The sequence below is a fragment of the Somniosus microcephalus genome, chromosome 24 (genome assembly GCF_052327205.1).
Source record: "Somniosus microcephalus isolate GS21.2 chromosome 24, FLI_Smic_1.0, whole genome shotgun sequence".
In the NCBI taxonomy this organism is placed as follows: domain Eukaryota; kingdom Metazoa; phylum Chordata; class Chondrichthyes; order Squaliformes; family Somniosidae; genus Somniosus; species Somniosus microcephalus.
Genome location: NC_141010.1, coordinates 15,495,773 through 15,523,004, shown reverse-complemented (window position 1 = coordinate 15,523,004; position 27,232 = coordinate 15,495,773). Strand labels below are relative to the sequence as shown.

The 27,232-nt window shown below is 45.8% G+C and overlaps 2 protein-coding genes across 4 annotated transcripts in view; both read right to left on the bottom strand.

The window, feature by feature from the left end:
- The window catches only part of adam11 (ADAM metallopeptidase domain 11), a 209,242-nt gene extending 194,111 nt beyond the window's left edge, over positions 1 to 15,131 (bottom strand). For all 3 annotated transcript variants that reach the window (XM_085966258.1, XM_085966257.1, XM_085966259.1), the window contains exons 1-3: positions 13,807 to 15,131; positions 13,291 to 13,466; positions 11,149 to 11,225 (exon numbers count right to left, since the gene is read on the bottom strand). In XM_085966258.1, the coding sequence (XP_085822384.1) occupies positions 11,149 to 11,225; positions 13,291 to 13,466; positions 13,807 to 13,864 (311 nt within the window). In that variant the 5' untranslated portion in view covers positions 13,865 to 15,131. The remainder of the gene's footprint in view (positions 1 to 11,148; positions 11,226 to 13,290; positions 13,467 to 13,806) is intronic.
- Positions 15,132 to 21,174: 6,043 nt separating this feature from the next.
- The window catches only part of LOC147101083 (uncharacterized), a 40,543-nt gene continuing 34,485 nt past the window's right edge, over positions 21,175 to 27,232 (bottom strand). Inside the window, exon 13 of the mRNA XM_085966255.1 lies at positions 21,175 to 25,362. Within this exon, the coding sequence (XP_085822381.1) occupies positions 23,640 to 25,362 (1,723 nt within the window). The 3' untranslated portion in view covers positions 21,175 to 23,639. The remainder of the gene's footprint in view (positions 25,363 to 27,232) is intronic.

The following is a 27,232-nucleotide window of genomic DNA, read 5'->3' as shown; positions in this document are numbered from 1 at the left end:
CTCGAGGCACACCTTCATTCTCTTGTTAATAAAAGCCTGTTAGTTACTCGCTTAACCTCAGTCTTTTGAGTAATTGATAGCGCATCAATTTTATTAACAAGATTTTTTTATAATGATGGAGAAGATCCTCACACCAGCATGCCTGGACTTAGACCATCGGGAGGCGGACGCATCCACCAAGTTTGCTCACTGGCTTAGGTGCTTTGAAAGATTCCTGATCGCCTCCGCTGCAACGGTCAAATCGGATGAGGACAAACTGGATGTCCTGACCTCCAAAGTGAACCACCGAGCGTACTCGGTCATTCAGGACGCGACCTCGTACACGGCTGCTCTCAAGCTCCTCAAGGACTAGTACACGCGCCCAGTGAACGAGGTGTACGCCAGGCACCTCCTGGGGAGTCGTAAACAACAGCCTGGGGAATCGACCGAGGAATACCTTCAGGCACTGTCTGTGCTTGGCCGGGCCTGTGGTTGTAAGGATGTAAAGGCCGCCGTGTACACAGAGGAATTTATCCGGGACGCTTTTGTAGCGGGCCACAGGTCCAATTACACCCGACAGCGACTGTTGGAGCAGAGTGACCTCGACCTCAACAAGGCCTCGGAACTCGCACTATCATTGGACGCAGCCTACCGGGGCATGGATGCCTACTCCTCTGCACCGTGGACGCCGCGGGGAACGACAGCCTGGGACACGGTAGGACCGTCTCATAGCGCCGTGCCACCCCAGCCACATCCCAGCAACGGCCCAACTACCGCAGCAGTGTCCCAAGGCCAGAAATGCTACTTCTGTGGCCAGGCCAAACACCCCAGAGCGCGCTGCCCGGCGAAAAATGCGATCTGCTCAGGCTGCGGGAAGAAGGGACACTACGCCAGCATCTGCAGGGCCAAAGCCACCCCGAACCCCAGCAGCGCCGCGTGTGGGCCGCCATCTTGGGCCTCCCCAGCCATGTGCGAACCACCGGAACAGCAGCCATTTTGGACGCCTCCAGCCACATGGGGATCATGGACGCCGCCATCTTGGACGCCAGCCGGGACGCAGCAGGCCCCCAACACCGCCTCATCTGATACCCGCAGCGACACACCGACCCCTACGCTGGCCTCCGTTACGCTGGACCAAGCGAGACCGCACCAACTGGCCCGGTCCACAATGGACATTAAGGTAAATGGTCACGAAACAACCTGCCTTTTTGACTCTGGGAGCACGGAGAGCTTCATCCACCCCGACACGGTGCGGCGTTGCTCTCTCCCAGTCCTGCCTGCGCACCAGCGGATTTCTATGGCCTCCGAGTCCCAGTCGGCGGACATTGGCGGCTACTGCGTGGTGGCACTCTTAGTAGACGGGACTGTGTACGATAATTTTAAACTTCTGGTCCTGCCTGACCTCTGCGCTGCCGTTCTACTGGGGTTAGATTTTCAGTGCCACCTTAAAAGTGTTACGATGGCGTACGGTGGACCCCTCCCCCCACTCACAGTCCGCAGCCAGCAGTTTCCAAATTGCCCGCCGCGCACCAGGTGCAACCTCTCCACACTCAGAGTCACCCCCCCCCCCCACTGTTTGCTAACCTCACCCCCGACTGTAAGCCCATCGCCACAAAGAGCAGGCGATACAGTGCCGGGGACAGGGTTTTCATTAAAACCGAAGTGGAGCGGCTCCTGAAGGAGGGGATTATTGAGGGCAGCACCAGCCCCTGGCGAGCCCAGGTTGTGGTCGTTAAGACCGGTGAGAAGCAGCGCCTGGTCATCAACTACAGCCAGACAATAAATCGCTACACCCTCCTGGACGCTTACCCACTCCCCCGCATAGCTGATATGGTCAACCAGATTGCGCAGTACCGCGTCTTCTCGACCATTGACCTGAAATCAGCGTACCACCTGCTCCCTATCCGCCCTGAGGACCGCCAGTATACTGCTTTTGAGGCAAACGGCCGCCTCTATCACTTCCTTAGGGTTCCCTTTGGCGTCACCAATGGGGTCTCCGTCTTCCAAAGGGAGATGGACCGGATGGTCGATCAAAATGCGTTGCAGGCCACTTTCCCATATCTGGACAATGTGACCATCTGCGGCCATGACTTGCAGGACCATGACGCAAACCTCGAAAAATTCCTCTGCACCGCCCAACTCCTGAACCTGACGTATAACAAGGAGAAGTGCATATTCCACACAACCCGCCTCGCCATCCTTGGCTGTGTTGTGGAACACGGAGTCATCGGTCCCGACCCCGACCGGATGCGTCCCCTTATGGAACTCCCACTGCCTCAAGGCCCTGAAGAGGTGCCTAGGGTTTTTCTCCTATTACGCCCAGCGGGTTCCCTACTATGCGGACAAGGCCCGTCCGCTGATCAAGTCCACCTCTTTTCCCTTGACGGCAGAGGCCCGCTTAGCCTTCCACCGTATCAAGGAAGACATTGCCAAAGCCACCATGCACGCAGTGGACGAATCCATCCCCTTCCAGGTGGAAAGCGACGCGTCCGACTTTGCCCTGGCCGCTACCCTTAATCAGGCGGGGAGACCCGTGGCCTTCTTTTCACGAACCCTCCAGGGCCCGGAGACCAGACACTCCGCTGTTGAGAAGGAGGCCCAGGCTATTGTGGAGGCTGTGCGTCATTGGAGGCACTACCTGGCCGGAAAACGATTTACCCTGCTCATTGACCAGCGTTCAGTTGCTTTTATGTTTAACAACAAGCAGAGGGGCAAAATCAAAAATGACAAGATCTTGAGGTAGAGAATCGAACTTTCCACCTACAATTATGAGATCTTGTACCGGCCCGGGAAGCTCAATGAACCCCCGGATGCTCTATCGCGTGGCACCTGCGCCAGCGCGCAGATCGATAGACTGCGGGCCCTCCACAATGACCTCTGCCACCCGGGGGTCACCAGGTTCTTCCACTTCATCAAGGCCCGCAACCTGCCTTACTCCATTGAGGTGGTCAGGACCATGACCAGGAACTGCCAAGTCTGCGCTGAGTGCAAACCGCACTTTTATAGACCAGACAGGGCTCACCTGATAAAAGCCACTCGCCCCTTCGAGCGCTGATTTTAAAGGGCCTCTCCCCTCCTCCGACCGCAATGTGTACTTCCTCAACATTATTGATGAGTACTCCCGTTTCCCATTCGCCATCCCCTGCCCGGACATGACCAGTGCCACGGTCATTAAATGTCTGAACAACCTCTTCACCCTGTTCGGTTTCCCCAGCTATATCCATAGCGACCGGGGCTCATCGTTTATGAGTGACGAACTCCGCCAGTACCTGCTCGCTAGGGGTATTGCCACAAGCAGGACCACCAGTTACAACCCCCGGGGGAACGGACAGGTGGAAAGAGAGAATGCGACAGTTTGGAAGGCCGCCCTGCTAGCCTTAAAGTCTAGGGGCCTTCCGACCTCCCGCTGGCAGGATGTGCTCCCCGATGCGCTCCACTCTATTCGGTCACTGCTCTGCACTGCCACTAACGCCACCCCTCATGAGAAAATGTTTGTCTTCCCAAGGAAGTCCACATCGGGGACATCGCTACCGCCATGGCTGACGTCCCCAGGGCTGGTCCTACTGAGAAGACACGTGAGGACCCATAAAACGGACCCCCTGGTCGAGAGGGTCGACCTCCTCCACGCCAACCCCCAGTATGCTTACATTGCGTACCCGGACGGGCGGGAGGACACAGTCTCCATACGAGACCTCGCACCCTCGGGGGCCCCAGTAACCCACTACCCACTGATATACCTATCAATTCGTCCAATGAAAAGCGACGAGTTAAGAAAGTACAATACAAATCGCTTTATTGGCAATTGGCAAAGTAACTGTAGGTTTTTATTGACTAAATAACAGAGCCCACCCTCGTGGGTGATCGGATCCAAGGAGGAGGAATACCAGCCAGTCGACCACCTTTATACCTGGGCAGGTAGGTGGAGCCATGGGCGGAGTCGGCAGTGGTCAGCCCAGGTATAGCAGCGTGACAAGAGGCGACCTCGTACAGTGATACAACAATGTGAACAGTGATAACTATAGGGAAACGATCTAACAGTGATAACTATAGTGTAACGATAGTGAACGGTAAAAGTGGTTTACCACACCCACTACCACCACCCCCCCACGATCCAATATCCAACCCCAGCAGACGGCACGCCTGGGCCCCGCGACCCGCTCGACACCCACGAGGACTACACACCAGTGCCCCAGCCTACGCGGGACTCGACGCCGGAAGCTTCACTACCCCTGCCGTCGCCACGTCGATCACAACAGCAGACAAGACCTCCGGAGAGACTCCAATACACAAACTTTTAATACACTTCACCCCGCCGGACTCATTTTTAAACAAGGGGTGAATGTGGTAAACCACTGTTATACCTGCCTGTGTGGGTGTTTGTATTCCACTGTGTACATGTCTGTACATGCCTCGGCTGACTCCTCCCACGAGTCCAGGTACAAAGGTGACTGCTCCACAGTCCCTCTGTATTCTGGACTGGTCGACCACTCGAGGCACACCTTCATTCTCTTGTTAATAAAAGCCTGTTAGTTACTCGCTTAACCTCAGTCTTTTGAGTAATTGATAGCACATCAGCAACGTGTTATCTTGGAGTATTTATTTGTAAAATGCACCCTATGTGTATGATTTTTAAAAAAAAATAATGATGATATATTTTCAGAAAGTAGCTCAGCCTCTTGATCAAGGCTACCATCCTTAGAACGTTTCCCAGATTTGGCAGGAAAACTTGGTGTCGGGTAAATGACACCACCGACTTTCGATTTGAGCTTGTTCCCACGTCATTTTACTCCTGGCCAACGCAAAATGAATTGAAGCATGACCTTATGCATGAAGTAATCTGGAATAGCAGGCCGTAGGGCAAACAGTGATGCTTTTTTACATTAAGATATGCACTGGAAATGGTACAGATGACCAGCATATGCTAATGATTTCTCTGACTGATGGAAAAAATGCACCCTGGATGACCATCTATCTCAGGTGACAACTAATAATCAAGTTTATTCATAAATGCAGAAGCAAAGGCAGGCGCAACATTTCACTAGATTACAAAATGTACTTAATTCAGTGTCATTCTTTCAAAATAATAATAAGTGCCTCGAACATCTTAGATCTTCGAAAACACTCGGTTTACGAGGCATCTATAATGTGAAGTCTACACATGAAGGCAGATATCCATGGCGTGTTCCACTAGCTGCCTCTTGGTAGCTGTTTGGTGAAGCAAAGATTCACTGAAACAACTGTTATACCCTCCCTCACCGCTTTGACGTCTAAGCTGGGACTAAGGAAGATAGCACAAGCCTGATATACAAAATAACAACAGAAAATGCTGGAAAAACTCAGCAGGCCAGGCAACATCCGTGGAGAGAGAAAGAGAGTCAACGTTTCAGGTCGAAACCTCTCCAAGGCCTTGACATCCTTCCTAACCAGTGATTTAGAAATAACTTCCTTGCTTTGGTACTTTATGCCTCCATTTATAAAGCCCAGGGTCCTGTATGTTGTTTTAAACAGCCTTCTCAACTTGTCCTACCACCTTCAAAGGTTTGTGTACGTACACCCCCAGGTCTCTCTGTTCCTGCACCCCCTTTAAAATTGTACATTTAGTTTATATTGCCTCTCCTCATTCTTCCTACCAAAATGTATCACTTCACTCTTCTCAGCAATAAATGTCATTTATCATGTGTCTGCCTATTTCACCAGTCTGTCGCTGTCCTCCTGAAGTCTGTCTCTGTCCTCCCCACTGTTTACTACATTTCTGAGTTTTGTGTCATCTGCAAACTTGGGTAATATAAAGGGCATCATTTCAAAGTCCAGGTCATTAATCTATATCTAAAAGAGCAGTGGTCCTAATACTGACCCCCTGGGGAGCACCACTGTACACTTCCCTCCAGTGTGACAATCAACCATTCACCACTGCTCTCTGCTTTCTGTCTCTTCGCCAATTTTGTATCCACGCTGCCACAGTCCCTTTAGTCCCATGAGCTTCAATTTTTCTAACAAGTCTATTATGTGGCACTTTAGCAAACACCTTTTGAAAGTCCATAAAGACAACATGCTGCAAAAGGCGAATTTTTTGTTTTTGTTTATTTTTCTCCCTCCTTACCTACTTATCCCGTGACATGATTTCCCAGCACCAGCAATTCCCTCGCCAGTGGCTGCTCTTCATGTGGTCGCCTAAACAGTGAGAGTATGGCCACAGAGTGCACTGCAGCCAAGCTTGATGCCTTTCTCACTCCTGTGGCCTTTCAGGCAGGAGTCTCTGGATCACACTTGGGACTGGTGACCTAGGTTGACCTTTTTCCCTGTCTAGCCAGAGCCATGAGCAGCATCTCAATTGTTGCTCCGTTGAGATCAATGAATTAGCACAGAACTCAGAATAAAATCTACGAGCTGCTAAACTGTGTGGCTTAGTACTACCAGAACTGTGAGGTTATACCTATCAGGAAAGGATGAATAGGCTGGGTCTCTTTTCCCTTGAAAAGATAAGGCTGAGGGGTGACCTAATAAAGATCTTTAAAATTATGAAAGGTTTTGATAGAGTAGACAGGAGAGAGAGAGTGTTTCCACTTGTGGGGAAGAGCAAAACTAGAAGCCATCAATATAAGATAGTCGCCAAGGAATCAAATAGGGAATTCAGAAGAAACTTCTTTACCCAGAGGGTGGTGAGAATGTGGAACTCGCTACCACAGGGAGTGGTTGAAGCGAATAGTATAGATGCATTTAAGGGGAGGCTAGACAAGCATATGAGGGAGAAGGGAATAGAGGGTTCTGCTGATAGAGTTAGATGAGGAAAGACAGGAGGAGGCTCGAGTGGAGCATAAACACCGGCATGGACTGGTTGGGCCGAAAGGCCTGTTTCTGTACCGTATATCCTATGTAAAACTACACTACCCTGATCAACCCTCTCAACCAATATCTTGAATAATTTTAAAATTACATAATGGGGAATTTTATGGATAGGAAAATTGGAGGCTCTTATCTACATTATTCCTTTAATCCTGGGAATGAGCAAATAGGTTATTCAGATCTTTCAATGCCATTTTGAAAAAAAAAACTTACAAAAGCTACAAATTATATATGAGACAAAGTTTTCAATACTTCTCAGCACAAAGCATGAGCAAGCTAAGATATCCTACTGGTCTCATTAATATTTTCCATTGCCAAAGCTAAATACTTGGATAAAAGTGTAAAATTTCAATACACTGCACCAGCTCCTCTAGATAGAATAACCAGTTCCAAAAATAGCCCAGATACAAGTGTAAACCTTCTTGGAACTAAAGATGATGCAGTTGTTAAGCCTCAGCTGCATCAGCACAGGGTCTGTGACAATTATTCTTATTGACTTACATTTAGTGCGCAGTCTTCATAAATAATACTGAGCATGTGCACTCTGCACTGTTTCACATACATTCCACATTGAAATGCACACAGTTACTTGGCAATAGCTCAAGAGTCAGTCCTGCATCAGGTGTGTTTGACCGCTTTGCGGAACACCTCCGTTCAGTCCGTAAGGGTGACCCCGAGCTTCCGGTCGCCTGTCATTTTAATTCACCGCCCCATTCCCACTCAGACCTCACCGTCCTCGGGCTCTTGCATTGTTCCACAGAAACCCAGCAGAAGCTCGAGGAACAGCACCTCATCTTCCGATTAGGCACTTTACAGCCTTCCGGACTCAATATCGAGTTCAACAATTTCAGATCATAACCTCGGCCCCATTTACATTTTTATATATTTTTTATCCACACCTTTGTTTTGGCCCTTCCCCTTTTTTTCTCTCCCACATGGCAGCTGTCTCCCATTCTGCCAGCGCATTTCACACCTAATCTAGCGCCGTCTTTTGTCTCTCCACTAGTCCTATCACCATCTCGTCTGGTTTTGAATACCTCTTAATGTCTCTTCACTTCTCTTTTGTTCTCTCATCCCCATTTCCCAGCCCCCAAACTGGCCTTTTAATCTGTTTCATTTCCTGTGCTTTTTCAGTCCTGACGAAGGGTTTCGACCTGAAACGCTGACTCTATTTCTCTCTCCACGGATGTTGCCTGGCCTGCTGAGTTTTTCCAGCATTTTCTGTTGTTATTTCGGATTTCCAGCATCTGCAGTATTTTGCTATCGTTTGTGTTTTCCTTACAGTTGTGTTGTCAACTCATTGGCATTCATGTCCTACTCTGTTGACGGTTTTTTCCTGGGTGTATTGATCTGCCACCGATTCTCAAACTTCATGCGCAGCCTATTATCAGCTTATTGCATCGTAACACAAGGTAGTGTCATGATGTAAGAACACTGACAAGTGGGACCAGCCAGAATCTGGTCAGAAGTCGACAATCTGGATCAATGAGAATTCCTTTAAAAATTGAACAACTCTTATACTGTGCTGCTCCCTCGGTCTCCTCTAGACTAGCTGGAGGCCAGAGAGACCCAGACTTCTGCACATGCGTTGGTTTGACATCTTTTTCCCAAAACCCAGAACAAACATAAAAGTGCTCATTTACTGCAAAAGTAGTCTAATAGTAATTACAGTTACGTTTTTAAGTACCGCCTTTTAGTTGACCAAAAGTTTGGTTTTAAAAGGCTTTTATTTTTCATGAGGGCAGAGCAGCAATGCAAAGTGATGCAGAACAGAGGGGTGTAGGGCCTCCCCCACCACCCCACCCAACACCACCACCCATCACCAACTTCAGAAAGTTCTAATCTCAGACACGAGTGGTCTGGGAAACTGCTGACTGGAGGTCAGGCACTTCCCTCTGGGGAAGAAAAGGAAAACTGGTCAGTTATTGCTGGGCAGATGTCGACGACGAAGTCCAACACCACCTTCAGGGTGCCAGTGCAGCCTTCGGTCGCCTGAGGAAAAGAGTGTTTGAAGACCAGGACCTCAAACCCGGCACTAAGCTCATGGTCTAGAGAGCAGCAGTGTTACCCGCCCTGCTGTATGCTTCAGAGACATGGACCATGTACAGCAGGCACCTCAAAGCACTGGAAAGGTACCACCAATGCTGCCTCCGCAAGATCCTGCAAATCCATTGGCAGGATAGGCGCACCAACGTCAGTGTTCTTGCTCAGGCCAACATCCCCAGCATCGAAGCTTTGACCACACTCGATCAGCTCCGATGGACGGGTCACATTGTCCGCATGCCCGATACTAGACTCCCAAAACAAGCGCTCTACTCGGAGCTCCGGCACGGCAAGAGAGCCCCAGGTGGGCAGAGGAAATGCTTCAAGGACACCCTCAAAGCCTCCTTGAAAAAGTGTAACATCCCCACTGACACTTGGGAATCCCTGGACCAAGACCGCACAAAGTGGAGGAGAAGCATCCGGGAAGACGCCGAACACCCCGAGTCTTTTCGCTGGGAGCAAGCGGAAGCCAAGCGCAGGCAGCGCAAGGAGCACACGTCAATCCAAGCACTCCACCCACCCACCCCTTCAACCACCGTCTGCCCCACCTGTGACAGAGACTGTAGGTCCCGCATTGGACTCATCAGTCACCTGAGAACTCATTTTTAATGTGGAAGCAAGTCATCCTCGGTTCCGAGGGACTGCCAAAGAAGAAGCTGTAGTACATCTCCTCCCCACTAGGCAGAGAGCAGCAGTGTTGGATGTCCTCCTGGGGGCCCTAACAATACAAGGGGGACTGGAGAGAAAATAGAGGAATTCATATCCTCAATTAAAAAGGCTCTCTTGTTGATTTGTTTGAAGAATGCTTCAGTGTACTCCATCCTCTGTGTGTACCTTTTGAACAGAATACGTTCACAAGATTGAACAGCAGTTTGTTTATTTTTTCAATTAGAATAAAATGGTTAGCTTATAGCACTGGATAAATACCACCTTCGCTCAGCACACAGCTACTTCAGAATCTCCAATACCGCCTTCTCGCAACACAATGTTGCTGAAACCTCTCCAACATTGCTGTAGCATTTCCAAGCTCCTTTGTTCATTAAATGAGAAATCCAAGTCCCCCAGAGTTTACAGGGCTCTTGGTTTACGGGTGAACCCAGTGGGGTAAAACTGGCCTTTGGTGATAGCACAAAATGGGCAATCGTGAATCGCCAGCCCATTTTACACCTTGTCCGATTTACTTATCCACTAACGTCAATGGGGGGAAAAAATGGAAGATCAATTTCACCCCCCCAGTGTCTTGTAAAACTCCTCAATACTGCGGGACTTACGTGCAACTGTCTCCATATCTCCCAGAATGATGGCAAGGATTGTATAATGGGTCAACCAAAATAATGCATATGCTAACCAGCCTCTGAACCAATCATCCTAACTCAGCACCCCTGTAGTTAGCTCCATGCTTATATTTCAATTCTTGGGCTATTTGCAGTCAATATCAAGAGTATTATAATGACTAGTGCTCAGGCACTAAAGTATTACATGCAAAATAAGCTTGAAACTGGCTGAAATCAGTACATTAATATACAAATTAGGGACACTAAATTTGGGTTAGGAGCCCATTTGGAGGTATGGTAGCACAGTGGATGTATTAGTGGATATGTTAGTAATCCAGAGGCCTGGATTAATGATCCAGAGAGACATGAGTTCAAATCCCACTACAAGAAGCTGGGGAATTTAAAAATTCAGATCATTAAATAAATCTGGAATAAAAATCTAGTGTCAGTAACGGTGACCATGAAACTACCAGATTGTCATAAAAACCCATCTGGTTCACCAATGTCCTTTAGGGAAGGAAATCTACCATCCTTACCCGGTCTGGCCTATATGTGACTCCAGAGCCACAGCAATGTGGTTGACTCTTAACTGCCCCTCTGACACAGCCCAGCGAGCCATTCAGTTGTACCAAACGGCTACAAAGAAGTATCACAGACTGCAGCGGTTCAAGCAGGCGGCTCAACACCACCTTCGAGGGCAATTAGGGATGGGCAATAAACGCTGGCCAATAAACGCTGGCCATTCTGGCGACGCCCACATCCCGTGAATGAATGAAAAAAAAAATTGATGATCATCTATTTGTTGGAAACACTCCTGTGTTGCCCCAGTTCACTTTATTAAGAGTGTAAACTTCCAGACATTAGGAGTATGATTAAAACTCACTTTAGTTTAAAAAAGGAGCTATTATCACTTACATCAAAAAGGACTCCATGTATTTTAATCTGTTTCACTCATGAATCTCACTTCTAACATTGGCCTGTTGTTGACAGTGCTGAATACAATACTCACTGGTTCAAGTCTAGGTCCAAAATGAAGGGTGAGCCGAATGCTTCTATCAGGAAGCTCGCTCGTGCAAGATGAATAATCTGTAAAACAAAATGGTCAGTGCTCTTAAGAAATGACAATTTTAAAAGTACCCCCAGCAGAGCCTTTTTCCAAACACCTAGGGGGAAAAATTCGGTATCGCCCCGTTTGGGGCGCCATTATCGGCCGTGCGCAAAGTTTAGCGCCTGACGCTAATTATCGCCTCCGACGGCAAACTTGGCTTTTATCGCCCCCGGTGTTGATTGGAGTGCTAAATCAGGCGCTACACACCTGTCTTAAGGCGCAAAGGCCGAGGAGTGAGGCGCTACCTCAGAGCGCTGGCGAAGCTCATGTGATGTCAGTCAGCAATGGAACACAGACACACTGGCGCCGGCCAGTTCTTAAAGGGGAGGGTCGATCTTCCTCTCCATCCACATCCTGCTCATTGCAGCCTTGAATCTCGGCCTGGAGAGACCTGTACATCAAATCTGCTGGAAAGAACAATGGAGAGACCCAGGGAAAGAGCTCAGAGTGCAGCCCCCACAGTCTCTTCTAAATCGATACAAGGGCAAATCAAGATGAACCTGCAAAGTGCTGCTCAGTACCCAAAACTCCTTCACACAGAGTTGAATCTCTCCAGAAGTCTCTCTCTCTCTCTCTCTCTCTCTCTCTCTCAGAATGCGTGGTGCAAAAATGTCACCAACAAAAAAAGGCAGGAAGCGGTCGCCTTTAAATAGCACTCCCCCAGTCCCTTCCTAACTGCAAAAACGCTCCTCTCAACCTGTCGTTGGTAGCGGCAGGCGGTAAGGCAGGGGGCGCCACTCAATATCCGGTCCGGGGCGCTACCGAGGCTTTGCACACTCAACTGATGTCATGATCTGCCGGCGCAGGAGATCGTGGCGGTAGTGTTTAGTGCCGCCGCAAAATGTCTAGTTAATTTCGTGAGCGGCGCAAACGTCGCTGCACCTGGGCGTCAGTTGCTTTGCGCCTCATTAGCGTCCTCTTAAGGTGCTAATGGGAGGCGCAAACCAACTGAATTTTTCCCCCCAAAGAGCGAAATTACCCCAAAATTCATGGCCCAGAAATTGCAGTCGGCAGAGTAGCTATGGAGAATGCCGCCGACCCGCGGAAAGAATACGAACTAACCTAATGGGGGCTATCCTTCGTGAACTCGCTCTCTGACGCTGCCGACTGGAGGGCAGCGTAACGGCCCACGGGATCCCAGGGGGGCCGCAGCGTGTGCGGAAGCGTACCTGGGACCAGGTGGGCCTGGCGCTCCAATCAGCACGAAGCTCTGTGAAATTTCATATAAAATAACAGGGACAGGGGGCTACAAACGTAAATACAACAAAGACCAAAGATCTGCAAAAAAATCTGCACATTAATCACTGGAGGCGTTTCAGTTTTACAATTCATTGCATCACATTCCGGAGCTAACAGAATGAGTAACTGTCTCTGTCTAACCCCCTTACGCTGATGCAAACAGGCCCTGCGCTTGCGGAATTTCGAACTTGCGGTCAATTTCAAAGGCAGTCCGATGGCGCACTCGGAGAGTACACCGTCATACCCACCGCAAAATCTGCCCCAATGTATTTGCCTAATACAGGCATAGTCTGTCGCTTTTTAGTGTTTTACAAGCATCCTCTGCACTGAAAATATTGTGAAATGTAGCTAAATAGCCAGTATTGTATGGAGAGCTTGAATACAAAATGTAACGGGAAACACATATCCTGGGCAATAAAGGAGGGGGGGGGGGAACCTTCTGTCTATTGCTTTAAATATTATTTAATACATCAATGTTAAGGAGGAGTTGGGCACAGGGGAAAGCCTGAACAGGTTCTGCACACAGTCCTGTCCTGGTGATAAGCACCGTTTATCAGCTTTGCAGGAGTTGTTGATACTGAGATGACATTCTCGACTGAACCTTGCTTCAACCCTCAATTCATTTTGCAGAACACACACATTTTTTTTTTTTTAAGTATATCTATTTACCCGTAACCAGTGCTGAAAGAAAATAGTCCACAATGGCTCTAAAGGTGATTAAAGACAATGAAAACAGCTTTTGTGTGGTTTTTTTTTTTTTTAAAAGGGCGATTTGTCAGACACAGAATGCCACATGAAACCTACATGAGCACCGCTGCTGTTGTTTCGGGTTCTGGTATTCAGCAGGTCGTGTTTGATTTCGTTCCCTGAATGGACACTGTGGATTAATCGCTGAGGTTTGGTGGCGTCCCGGGAGACGGATCTGCCGTTCCACCGTTCATTCCACGCCGTCCCCGTTTGTATCTCGGCTTTAATAAACCCTTGAGTAATAAAAAAGAAAGAGAATGGAAAAGTTGAGTGCAAAAAAAAAATCGAAGGTGCCTGATTACGGATCGATCCTCAAAATTTGAATGCAAAGTGTGACTAATTAAAATACCAGGAGGCGACGCCGTGTTGGTGACGGCGGTGTCAGTTCTTGCGTGCACTGCAGAATTTGTGTTAATGCAGCAACCGCACTGGAAATAATGGACGAATTGCAGGTTTCAAAAAACACCAGTGTAAGCTAAATTTCGCCCAAACGGGGAAAAAAAACTGATGCATTGGCATTAATGTGAAAAGCGCCAATTTTCAAAAGAATCACAAGCACACTCGCTTACTTACCTGTAGGACAAGTGAGAGCGAAGAATGCAACACAAATCCAAGACTGCCCAAGAGTCATGGTCTCATATCTCTTGCACCATAAGGAAGCTTAAGAATATTTTATGGTTCACTTTCCTCCCCCCATCTTCTTAAAGGAAGGTGATGGTTATGAGGCTCTGCAGAGGGGCGGGAACCTGCCCATCATGGTCTCGCAGTCCTGTTCAGCAGCTCTGTGCTTGCAAGAGAATATTTCTCATCTCGCTCCCAGCCTATGGCACCTGCAGCTTTCCGGCTCAATGCGCCAGTCTGGTTAAACCCAGCCTACATCCCAGTATCATGCAATGAGGAACATTAATGTCACTACTGTTTGTTCTGTTCTCGATTATGGGAAATCAAGCTACTCGCTTCCAATCAAAACGCGTTACTCAGATAAGCTGTAAATCTGATTGAAGCCCGTTTCTTGTTGATGTCACGCTCCCCTATCAGAGATATGATTCCAAGTGTCAGGTTTTTTGATGCGAATCTCAATTCATCAGTCCTTTCAGATTGTCCCAATCTGACAATGCTGAACTGTCAAACAATGGGACTAAAAGTGCAGTCACCAACGGTATCTCCACCTCAGGGAGATTTTGACTTTGCACAAACTGCAACTGATATTTATTCAAATCAACATCTGTGGAAAACTAGGAATTAGTCACTGGGCAAAACGTTGACAGCCAAATATCTATTAACAGTGGTTTCTTTTGGGGGGGGGGGCGGTAATTGGCAAGTTCCAGCCCCCCCTCAGCTCCTCATAAACATCATCCTGTAAGAAAGGGGTAGGAAGGAGAAAAGTGAACCATAAAATATTCTTAAGCTTCTATATGGTGTGAAACCACAACTCTTGTGCAGTCTTGGATTTTTGTTGCACACTGCCTGCCACTTCAGACACATAGTTCCTCCATGTTATTATTTGAACTGCAACACTAGGGACGGTGCAACCCCGACATCCCAGACTGATGGAGGCATCGGCATCGGCATGAGGTTAGTAAGCCGCCCAAGAGGCACTCACTACCCCCTTTACTGGAAAGGAAGGGGATGGGCTCCAGTGAACTGAAGGACGTGTAGCAGACAACCCAAACAAAGAGCCACCATCTCCATGCTGCAGGGTACGGAGCTGAAATGGCTGTAGTTACAGGAGCTGCATATTGTTATGTCTGATAAACACTAAAGTTGGTGTGGTGATGTAATGGCTGCTTTTACTTCACTCTCCAGAAGATTCCGGATAAAACATTCCGCTACAAGACTAGAGCCTGGAGTGTAATTGCTGCGGTCTGCTTGTTCCCATCAGCAGGCCCTCTAGTGGTTAATTACACAAAATAACACATATCACATACCATTCCCAACACTTGGGCAAGCCAATAATGTCTTTGATGGGTTCATTAAAAAAAGGCATACCACTCCCAATAGCGTGCACTGTCGCAGGGAGCTAACAACACGGCTTATGACCTTAATGATCATCAAAACAGCAGCATAGAACAAATGCCCCGAACAACTCTTGCAAAGGGGGCTCCTTCCATGATCTTCCTATTTGAAGATACAAATTAAGCTAAAGGACGTCAAGCAGCTTCATTCCATACTTGAATAAAGCAGGACACAGATGACTAATTGGATGGCTGCCTTCAAGAGTTCCAACACACACAGCCTGTAGAAAAGACCTGGAATGAAATTAAGCAAGAGCAAGAAGACCCACATTTGCGACAATGTGTTTTGTACCCAAATATAATGGCGTGAAAAGCCTATTCAGAAATACTGCATTATTACAATATCAGAATACACAGACGAACTTTGGATACAACTGAGATGAGGCAAACGGAGTAACTGCTGCCAACGACCGGAAGTTGCACAGAAGCGTTGTGCATTAATCTGGAAGCTGATATCGATGATGTTTCTTCTATTTTTCCCCACAAAGCCCGCTCCCTTCCCGGCTTTTTTCCCCACAGAGCCCGCTTCTTCCCGGCTTTTTCCCCCACACATTAAAAAACACAGCAGTATCCATATTTAATGCATTCACAGATGTGGGCATTGCTGGAAAGATTGGTGTTTATTGCCCATCCTTAGTTGCTCCAAGAAGGTGATGGTGGGCCTTCTTGAACCTTTGCAATGTAGCGGTTTGACACTCATGGGTATAGAAATAGGAGGATAGAGCAGATGAACGCGTGGCTGGAGAAATGGTGCAGGAGGGAGGGCTTCAGATTCCTGAGACATTGGCACCTATTCTGCCAGAGGTGGGACCTGTACAGGCCGGACGGGTTGCACGTCAACGGAGCGGGGCGGGGGGGGGGTGCTTGCTTGTGCTGTTGGGTAAGGTTTAAACTAATTTGGCAGGGGGATGGGAACCAGGATGTAGCATTAGAAAGGAGAAACAAGGTGCACAAAGGATTGGGAGAGACCGATAGCACTGGAGTAAGAAATAGTACGGTATTAGGTGGGGTCAGACTAAGAGAGAATACAAGAAGGTCTAAGATACGTTTACAGTGCATATGTGTAAATACACGTAGCATGGTAAATAAGGTTGGTGAGCTGCAGGCACAAATAGCCATATGGGAATATGATGTTGTGGCGATAACGGAGACCTGGCTCTAAAAAGGGCAGGATTGGGTACTAAATATTCCTGGATATAAGGTGTTCAGTAAAGATAGGGAAGGAAAGAGAGTTGGGGTGGCAGTATTGATTAAGGAGAATGTTACAGTGCTGGAGAGGATGTCCTGGAGGGGTCAAGGACAGAATCTATTTGGTTAGAGTTAAGAAACGATAGAGGTGCCATTACTCTACTAGGTGTATTCTATAGGCTGCCAACATGGGAAAGATATAGAGGAGCAAATTTGCAGGGAAATTACAGAGAGGTGCAAGAAATGTAGAGTAGTGATAATGGGGGACTTCAACTATCCTAATATAGACTGGGATAGTAATAGTGTAAAGGGCAAAGAGAGGGAATAATTTCTGAAGTGTGTTCAGGAGAACTTTCTTGATCAGTACATTTCTGGCCCAACGAGGAAGGAGGCATTGCTGGATCTGTTTCTGGGAAATGAGGTTGGTCAAGTGGAGCAAGTGTCAGTAGGGGAACATTTAGGGAACAGTGATCATAGGTTCAGCTTCGATTAGATTAATTAAGGTTCAGATTAGCTATGGAAAAGGACAGGGAGCAATCTAGAATAAAAATACTTAATTGGAGGAAGGCAAATTTCAATGGGTTGAGAACGGATCTGGCCTGGGTAAATGGGAATCAAAGATTGGCAGGCAAAACTGTAATCGAACAATGGGCTGCCTTTAAAGAGGGGATTGCTCGGGTACAGTCGAGGTACATTCCCACGAGGGGGAAAGGTAGGGCAACTAAAGCCAGAGCTCCCTGGATGATGAAAGAGATAGAGAGTAAGATAAAGCAGAACAAGAGCATGTATAACAATTATCCTAATACTGATTGGGATAGTAATAATGTAAAGGGCAGAGAGGGGGAAGAATCAGGCTGAATGTTGAATGTTCAGAGGGGAAGTGAAAAACAATAAGAGGGGCAAAGAAAGAATGAGAGAATAGATTGGCAGCTAACATAAAGGGGAATTCAAAAGTCTTCTATAGGCATATAAATAGCAAACGGGTAGTAAGAGGCGAGGTGGGACTGGTTAAGGACCAAAAAGGAGACCTATGCATGAAGGCAGAGGGCCTGGCTGAGGTACTAATTGAGTACTTTGCATCTGTCTTCACCCAAGAAGAAGATGCTGCCAAAGTCATAGTGAAAGAGGAGGTAGTGGAGATACTGGATGAGATAAAAATTGATAAAGAGGAGGTACTAGAAAGGCTGGCTGTATTTAAAGTTGATAAGTCACCAGGGCCAGATGGGATGCACCCTAGGATACTAAGGGAAGTTAAGGAGGAAATCACGGAGGTACTGACCACAATCTTCCAATCCTCCTTAGATACGGGGGTGGTACCAGAGGACTGGAGAATTACAATTGTTACACCCTTGTTCAAAAAAGGGTGCAAAGGATAAACCCAGCAACTACAGGCCAGTCAGTTTAACCTCCGTAGTGGGGAAGCTTTTAGAAACAATAACCAGAGACAAAGTTCAGTCACTTGGACAAGTGTGGATTAATTAAGGAAAGCCAGCATGGATTTGTTAAAGACAAATTGTGTTTAACCAACTTGATCGAGTTTTTTGAGGAGGTAACAGAGTGGGTTGATGAGGGCAATGCGGTTGATGTGGTGTACATGGACTTCCTAAAGGCGTTTGATAAAGTGCCACATAATAGGCTTGCCAGCAAAGTTGAAGCCCATGGAATAAAAGGGACAGTGGCAGCATGGATACAAAATTGGCTAAGTGACAGGAAATAGAGTAGTGGTGAACGGTTGTTTTTTGGACTGGAGGAAGGTATACAGTTGTGTTCCCCAGGGGTCGGTATTACGACCACTGCTTTTCTTGATATATATTAATGACCTGGACTTGGGTGTACAGGGCACAATTTCAAAATTTGCAGATGACAAAACTCAGAAGTGAACAGTGAAGAGGACAGTGATAGACTTCAAGAAGACAGACAGGCTGGTGAAATGGGCGGACACGTGGCAGATGAAATTTAATGCAGAAAAGTGCGAAGTGATACATTTTGGTAGGAAGAACGAGAGGCAATATAAATTAAAGGATACAATCCTAAAGGGGGTGCATGAATAGAGAGACCTGGGGGTATATGTGCACAAATCGTTGAAGGTGGCAGGGCAGGTTGAGAAAGCGGTTAAAAAAGCATACGGGATTCTGGGCTTCATAAATAGAGAGAGTACAAAAGCAAGGAAGTTATGATGAACCTTTATAAAACACTGGTTTGGCCTCAACTGGAGTATTGTGTCCAATTCTGGGCACCGCACTTTAGGAAGGATGTGAATGCCTTAGAGAGGGTGCAGAAAAGATTTACAAGAATGGTTCCATAGATGAGGGACTTCAGTTACGTGGATAGACCAGAGAAGCTGGGGTTGTTCTCCTTAGAGCAGAGAAGGTTGAGAGGAGATTTGATAGAGGTGTTCAAAATGATGAGGGGTCTAGACAGAGAGAAACTGTTCCCATTGGCAGAAGGGTGGAAAGCCAGAGGACACAGATTTAAGGTGATTGGCAAAAGAACCAAAGGCGACATGAGGAAAAACATTTTTACTCAGCGAGTGGTTAGGATCTGGAATGCACTGCCTGAAAGGGTGCTGGAGGCAGATTCAATTGTGGCTTTCAAAAGGGAATTGGATATGTACCCAAAGGAGAAAAATTTGCAGGGCTACGGGGAAAGGGCGGGGGAGTGGGACTAGCTGAAGTGCTCTTGCAGAGAGCCGGCACAGGCTCGATGGGCCGAATGGCCTCCTTCTGTGCTGTAACCATTCTATAATTCTATGCAACGGAGTGGCTTGCTAGGCCACTTCAGAGAGTAGTTAAGAGTCAGTCCCATATAGGCCAGATCAGGTAAGGATGGCAGGTTTCCCTCCCTTGCTAATGACAAATGAAATGGCCATTGCAACAAGCACAAGAACACCTTAGGGTAAGTGCATCCATGAGGAAGCACTTGTCTGCATTTCAGGCTTTTTCCACAGCAATATAAAAAGACTTGCATTTATATAGCGCTTTTCACACCCTCAGGATGTCCCAAAGTGCTTCAGTCAATGAAGTGTAGTCATTGTTGTAATGTAGGAAACGCGGCAACCAATTGTGCACAGCAAGCTCCCTCAAACAGCAATGTGATAATGACCAGATAATCTGTTTTAGATGTTGATTGAGGGATAAATATTGGCCAGGACACCGGGGATAACTCCCCTGCTCCTCTTCGAAATAGTGCGATGGGATCAATTACATCCAACTGAGAGAGCAGACGGGGCCTCGATTTAACGTCTCGTCCGAAAGACAGCAGCTAACAGTGCAGCCCTTCCTTGGCACTGCACTGGAGTGTCAGTTTAGACTTTTGTGCTTAAGTCTCTGGAATGGGATTAGAAATGGCGGGGTTGGGGGGGCGGAGGGGGCATGCGAGGTGTGGAATCATAGGTGAGAACGTACATCCCCTCCCCTCAATCATGGACACAGGTAGTGCATTACTTCAAGTATAACTTCTTTGAAGAATGGTAATATCTAAAGGTGAGTAATACAGTTTTGTCTATCATTTGTTGTGCTCCATATGACTAGCCTATTCCACAGTATTGCATATTTTAGAGGTACTTAGGGTTGATACAACAGCCATGTCAAATTGCATGTCTTCTTTGGCAGCAAGATCAAGGCAGTATAAGAGATAGTAAAAATGTGCAAATTACTTCATATAACTGTTTTGCAGATATCCTACAATACTAAAATGTGAGTTCACGTTAACCTGTTGATTTTCTGGAATGTCCATTAATATTAGTAAGGGTTTCCGGCACTGCCACTCAGTAAAGTAAGGCAAGATATACCAGCCTACACTTATATATTGGAGATCTCGGTACCTTTCGTCTTTTGAGAGAGAAACTTAGGAGTGATTTGCACCCTTATCTCAAAGTACAGCTTCCACAATGTTGACAGGAACAAGGTTTCCTTCTGATTAAAGAGGCAACAAAATGTCTTGGGTCATGTGATATTCGGATACCAGATTTTGAGATCTGGATGAAGGTTTTTTCTTTAGGCTAATTAGGAATACAAGGCTATAAACGCCCCTAGCTCAGAGCAGAATAATCCACAATTTAGGAAGGCCGTAGCTTTGAAGGGAGGCTGTTTAAGCTTTTGAGGAAAGGTACCATGAAGCCAGGATGAGACCTAATATTGGGGAGCGAAAGAGGGGTAAAATGGAGATTCTGTATGTTAAGCCCATCACAAGAAAGCAAATAAAGCAGAAGGTGCAAAAAGTAATGTTTTCTCACACAAAGGTTTTCTATCATAATGAACAATTTCACTCCACCGTTCCCGTCAAAAGGATAAACAGGAAAACGACTACCAATCCCATTCTAGCTGGCTACTTGGTTGTATGCAAGAGCAACATAGATTGAGATCAACTCGGATTTGTTCCCCTTCCATGAATTGAAGCACCTTCCCCAGCAGCAAGACAGAGAGCAGCTCACAGTGTGGGAAATAATCAGAATGAAACGATATCTTTCCACTGGGCAACTTGGATTTTTTTTTTTGAAACCCACTTATTAAAAAGAAACAAATAATTCTTTCGGTTAAATAAATTCAGATTGAAGTAAGCAATATGCAAGAATGAACTAAAATCAAACACATTGAGAGATTGGATTAAATTGTTTCACATTTTTAAAGCTGATTCGCAGTTTATCTATTAAGTTGTGAACCTGGGAACTTCCACAAAAGGACCAAGAGTATTTATTTAGTCCCATTTTTTAGACTGATCAATTTTATGGACAAAGAGCTGTATTTCAACATTTATTTCAATGATTCTCCACAATTATATACTAGCCCGTGTACATTTCATGATTAAAACTATACATTCGTACAGATTTCAAGAGATCATGTTTGACAGAAATGGTTCTTTACAGTATGTAAAGGAGGATTAAAATCAAGAAAGCAATTTTGTATTGTCAAAGAATGACATCATATGCAGAACTTGTTCACTAAGATACTTCAACTAAAATTTGGAGTTTTCCAAACCAGAAAACTATTGAGCTGCTGAAGCTGGTACTAATGCAAAAGTCAAGTCAGATTCATTTTTAAGCAATACCAACAAATACTCTACATTTGAAAAATCTGGAAGAGGAGGATAATGTTTAAACTTTTTTTTTTGAAAATATGGTTTATCCAGGGCACTGTTAGTCAATCTAATGCAGCCTGTCTATTGTACCTATTCTCTGCATCACACATTGCCTGGATAATTAAGATTAGGAACTGCAATTGCAATCTGTTCACCTTGCTCACATTCAAAATGCCAACACCGGAAACGCAGCAAATGCTACTTTAAACAAAAATATTTAATTGGCAGAATTTTGGTGATAGTACAATAACAAATTTACTGCTAATGTTCCTTTAAGATACTCCAGTGATCAAAGGCAACATTTTAGGTTTAAAATGATCAATTCCTGAAACATGCTTACAAGTACAATTTTTACCATTTACCATTGGATTTCTATTTGAATGCATGGGTGCTAAGAGCTCATATTATGCCAAATGTGAACTGTATATTAAGAGTGCATGTGTTTTCGGGGGGGGGGGGGGGGGGTGGAGAAAGAAAGTAAACACTTTCAATAAAATACATTTTACAAATCAATATGGATGGAACCATTTCACTTTTAATTTTCCCACCTGCTCAAAAGTCATCATTTCTGATCTTTGACACAAATGGAAGTAGCACGAACTCCCATCCTTTCCTCGCATGCATGCCGATTAGGTGGTGCCTGAGCCAAGGGAACCAAGAGCAAGACTAAAACTTCAATGGTTGCTGGAGATGCCCATTGACACCATAGGTGACCTCTGGGTGAGCGGAGACCCAAAATAGCAGGTTTATGGGACACAATAAATTAAATTTCCAGTATCTCGCAACCAGATACGGACTTTAGTTTCTTTCAGTAGGGCAAGGGAATAACTAAAATTTGTGCCTCCTTCTTGCTTATAAATTGAGCAGGGATTGAATCTAATAGTTTTATCTCACACATATACTGTACTTGCACTGTAGTCGGTGTTTTGTAAATGAATTAGCAAGTGTGGATTTAACACACATCCCTACCTTGAGCAGACTGCTAACAATTTGTTCTTCAATATTCAAAGCCCCAGCTGGCATGAGAATATAGAAAATTGATAGAATACAGCAGAATAATCACTATTGACTGTTTTGAATGCCTAAAAAATGAATGCTAATTATTTTATGCAGCATTGCAGACCTAGCTCAACAAGAATGAAGCACAAGATTGTTCGCTCTCAAAATAAGCTCATTTCAATCATATAAGCTACAATTGGGTGGTTTGAAACAAAGCAATAACCTCATCTGCTGTGCAGAATACGGTTGCTCCAAAAAGATGCCAATATCACCTCACTAATTAACTTTTTATTTAACACTCTCCCTCCCTGGTGTGGCTGCTTACACCCAACAGCTACTTGGAGGAAGAACACTTTTGAAGATACTGGTGAGCACGTGAATGTTAAATTCTGCCACATTTGAATTCTGCCACGTTATATTCTCAGAGAGACAAGAAGCCCACGCAACCTGCTCCTCGACCTATACCGATGCCACTTGAAAGCTCTGCTCGGACCTGGACAAGAACCAATGGGAAACAGGGGCCAACCTTTCCCTCGGGGGCGGGGAGGAGAAAAGAACTCAACCTTTGGACTGTGCTTCACCTCATCCAAAATACGATTCTACACAGAACTGTGGGCATGAAGCCACATCCTACTACTCTAGGGAAGAGTGCAACGAACTGGATAGACCGTTGCACTGCTAATATGGAACCTTGTTTGCCGGTCTCTTAAGAATGCTTGGGTTGTATTTTGCTCATTTGTGTAGTCGAATTAAAACCTTGATAGTTGGGAAAGGAGAGATTGCAAAATAGTGGGGGTTAAAAACACTCCCTTTTGTGAAAGTAGGACATGCCACAGCCAATTATGGACCAACATATGCTATTTGATCTACTGTACTCCATTCATTAACCCAAGGTGAAATTGAAGCAGAAACTCAATCAGAACCAATGTATTAATCTGGGACTTGCAACATTAACACTTTTGGAAGGTGGTCTCTGAACCCATTAGCTCTCAAAAGTAAAATCATTCACAATTCATAAAGTATGATGAAAGAGTCAATAGAATCTTTCAAATAACTTTGGCGCAGTATTATTAATTAGTACAACCATCCAGATAGGGCTCAAATGCTATACAACATGGTGTGTTTGTTTCAGTTCGTTAGACCTTTCTCCTCTTTGTTGAGCCAGTCTGCTGCAGATTTGTCCTTTAATACAGAGTATAACTGAGTCTCGTACTCTGCATCTTTCACACTAACACAAGTCTTTCTCAAGAGTTCCACATCAACAGATTGGTCTTTGGTAATAGCTTGTATATTGCCAAGTCTTGAAGGCAACTGAATATCCCATTCAGATTCTGATGAAAACATATCAGTGTGAAATATGTCATTTTTAAAGGAAGAATGGCAGAGGTTAGTTAAGTTCACAGAATTTTTACATCTGTTTTCATCCACTTGAAAATTAGTTTTTGTACATCGGAGAGTGTCAGATCCTAGAGATTTCTGGGCATTGCTTTTAAAGGAAGAAATTAGCTGCGTTATAGTATTTTCTGCTACATTTGAGTGTTCAAGTTCCTCATTTGTTACTTGAATTTCAGCTTCACCCTGAAGCACAGTTTCATCAAGGACTACTTTGCTGCTTTGGGATGTAAAACCTGCTGTATTCAGAGGAGCCGATAGCAACTCTTCTCCAGCCTGAACTGTTGCACTGCTTAAAGGAATTTTCATTTGATCTTGGTCACGCAGAACAGTTTCACTGGTTCGAACAAGCCAAATTTCTTCATTTACTTCCCGACTACCTGTGGCGTTTGGTAAGAGGCTTGGCTTCTCTTCACAATCCCAAACGACTTTTTGTGGCATCCCCCAGTTTTCACATTCATTTCTAGCTCTACTGCTTTGAAAGTCTACTAGGCTTTCTTTATTAGTCAAAGGCCCGTACAAGTTAAACTTGGCAGACAAATCAAAATGCTCCCCCATGGAGATGTTCATAGAACATGTAGTAGGAAACACATTTTGTTCAATACAAGTATGAGAAGTAAAGGTTTTATCCAGATCAGATAAATAAAGCAGTTCTGCATGTGGCTGGAATATATGTTCATTGAAGTTGCGGACAAGGGAATTGCTATTTTTAATGAGAGAGAAACAATCACATACACCAGTCAAATCATCTAGTCTGGGTCTCGGACTCCTCTCATTTTGTGAACTGGTGTCAGAGCGTTTACGCTTTTTAAAACTACAGTTGGTGCCTGTTGTAATTATATCACAATCAACCTTCCATGATTTAGGGATAGCCGGCACACAATATGAAACATCTTCAGAGGCAGATTTCATGTGCTCCTGTCCATCCTGATGGCAGCTTTCTGAAGTTTCCTCTTTGTCAGCACCACATGAGATTTCTTGCACAAAAGCAGCTACACTATCCATTTGTTCATTAGGCATGTGGCAAGTTGCTCTCTCTGCTGCTACTCCTGTGTTGAAGTCCATTGAACTGCAGTCTGGGGATTTCACCACCAACTGTTTAGAACATGCGTTTATTTGATTCATAGAACCAGAACATGCAACTATTTGATTCATAGAACTGAAGGACGCCAGCTCGTGATCCTGCTGAAGGGGACAGGATTTGTGCCCATTAAGTTCCAGTCCTTGTTGGGTTAGCTCATCCTTCGTTTCGTCAGGTTTCATGTGATGCAGCTTTGAATTCTGACCAACCTCATCAATTCTTTCCAGATTTTCTACAGGAAAATTCATCAGTTGGCTTCCAGCTACCGATTCAAGTGAAAGTTTTTCTTCTCCAAGGACAAGGTTGTTAACAGCCTGCAACGACTCCATGTACATTTTGGATAGTGAAATTTCAGGACTTGAAGCAGACTTCATGGATCTGAATTAAAAACATAAATCTATATTAATACATAGGTCAAGCAGGCATAAAATTCAATGGCCCAGAAATTCCCTATTTCTGCAACAAAAAAAAAGGCCGCCTCACTTCTGGCGCAGGACACAGCGGCTGCCATTTTGGCGAGCTCCATAACACTGCCGTTGGCAGCGCTGGCCTCTCAAATTCAAACGAGCAGATCGTGACGTCAATTGGCGTGCAATGCCCGATTTGATGCCGACTGCGATTTTCGACGTCGCCCCTCGCCAAACCACACACAAAAGAATGTGCGTGTAGCAGCACTGCAGAGACGATGGGGTAGATTTTCCCGAACCTGTCGGGAAGGCGGCGGGACTTCCCCTTTCGGGTTTTTGACCCGTCTACTTCGATGTCCAGCCAATCCGTGTGATTTTCCCTTGATTGACCTTGTTGAGCCCGCCCAGCGGGCTCAGCAGGCCAATTAAGGGCCACCCGGCAACAGGTGATGTCACAGACTGCAATTTCATCTGTCAAGAGTTTTTGACAGATGCAATATCAGTGTTTCACAGCTGTTTGAAGCTGTGAAACACTGACACTCTGAGTTCTAACATGAGTCCTTCTCCACAGACTCAGTTAGAACTCACACCGGCACTCAATGCTGAAGGCTGTCACTTTTGACAGATCGCAGCCATTCAGCTTTCAGTTCCGGCTGAGTGATGCGCGCCCGACGACTAAAGGAAGAAAGGCTGTTAAGGTAAGTACAGGTAAGTAAAAGTTCTTTACACACTTTAGACACACCAAACACACTTACCTTTACACTCATGCACCCATCACTCACCTGAGCACCGACATCGCAACCCCTCCAACCCAACGGCCCGCCTGCTCTAATCTGGCGTGGTTTGGAGCCGTCGGGAAACCCACACGAAACCCCTCAAAATAGGGATTAGGCTAAAAACTGCCTGTTAACAGGCAGTTAATTGGCACTAATCCCTTCCTGCCTGGTTTCGGCGGGTCCCAGTGCGGGGCGGGTACCCGCCGCTCCTGAAACTTACGTGGGGCGGGGTTTTGGGCGGGATGGTGTCGGGACCCCCAAATTCGGGATTCCCCCCCCACACGCCTGAAACCCCGCCCGACGGCTCCACGAAAATCTAGCCCGATGTCAGCGCTTCTTAAAGGGACATACACATCTTTTAGGTAAGTTTGGATGTCAGCTTTTGGACCTTTTTTTTGGCTGCAAAACAGTTATGCAATTACCTGCTGGTGCCTAGCCTGCGAAGAGTTGCAGTCTTAGGCCTTGAGGCAGAGGGCAGTGTAATGGCCCATGGATCCCAGGGATGCAGGTGGTTCGGAAGCGTACCTGGGATCACATGGGCCCGGTCCTCCAATGACAAAAGGAGAATTCCATTCCAATCATTTATGAAGGGAATCCCCTAATGAAATGCAATGGAATCCCCAAATAATTATACAATGTACAGAATTGCAATTTTATTCATAAATTCCTTTATTGCACCAACCTCAATAAAAATTAAATTGATAATTTTAAACATCAAGACTGTAATCCGGGCCAATATTTGCATAAACCCATTTAATAAAGTGTATGTGCATCAACCGCAAAACTTACGTGGGCAATTGTTGGCCAGTCGCTGGGTAAATAGCCCAACTCTGCGCCAGCGATTGCTTTTTCGGAGCCCCTGCGGATGGCCTGTCAACGCGTACGTAAAGGGCATTAAGGCACAAAATAGAGTATTTTACACTCTTTGGAGCAAATGAAAAAAAAAGAAAAAAACTCAATCCTATTATTGTAGTTAATTTGGCTTTAGAATTATACACTGGTGCAGTCATAGAAATACATGGAAATTACAACATAGAAACAGGCAATTTGGCCCAACCAGTCAGT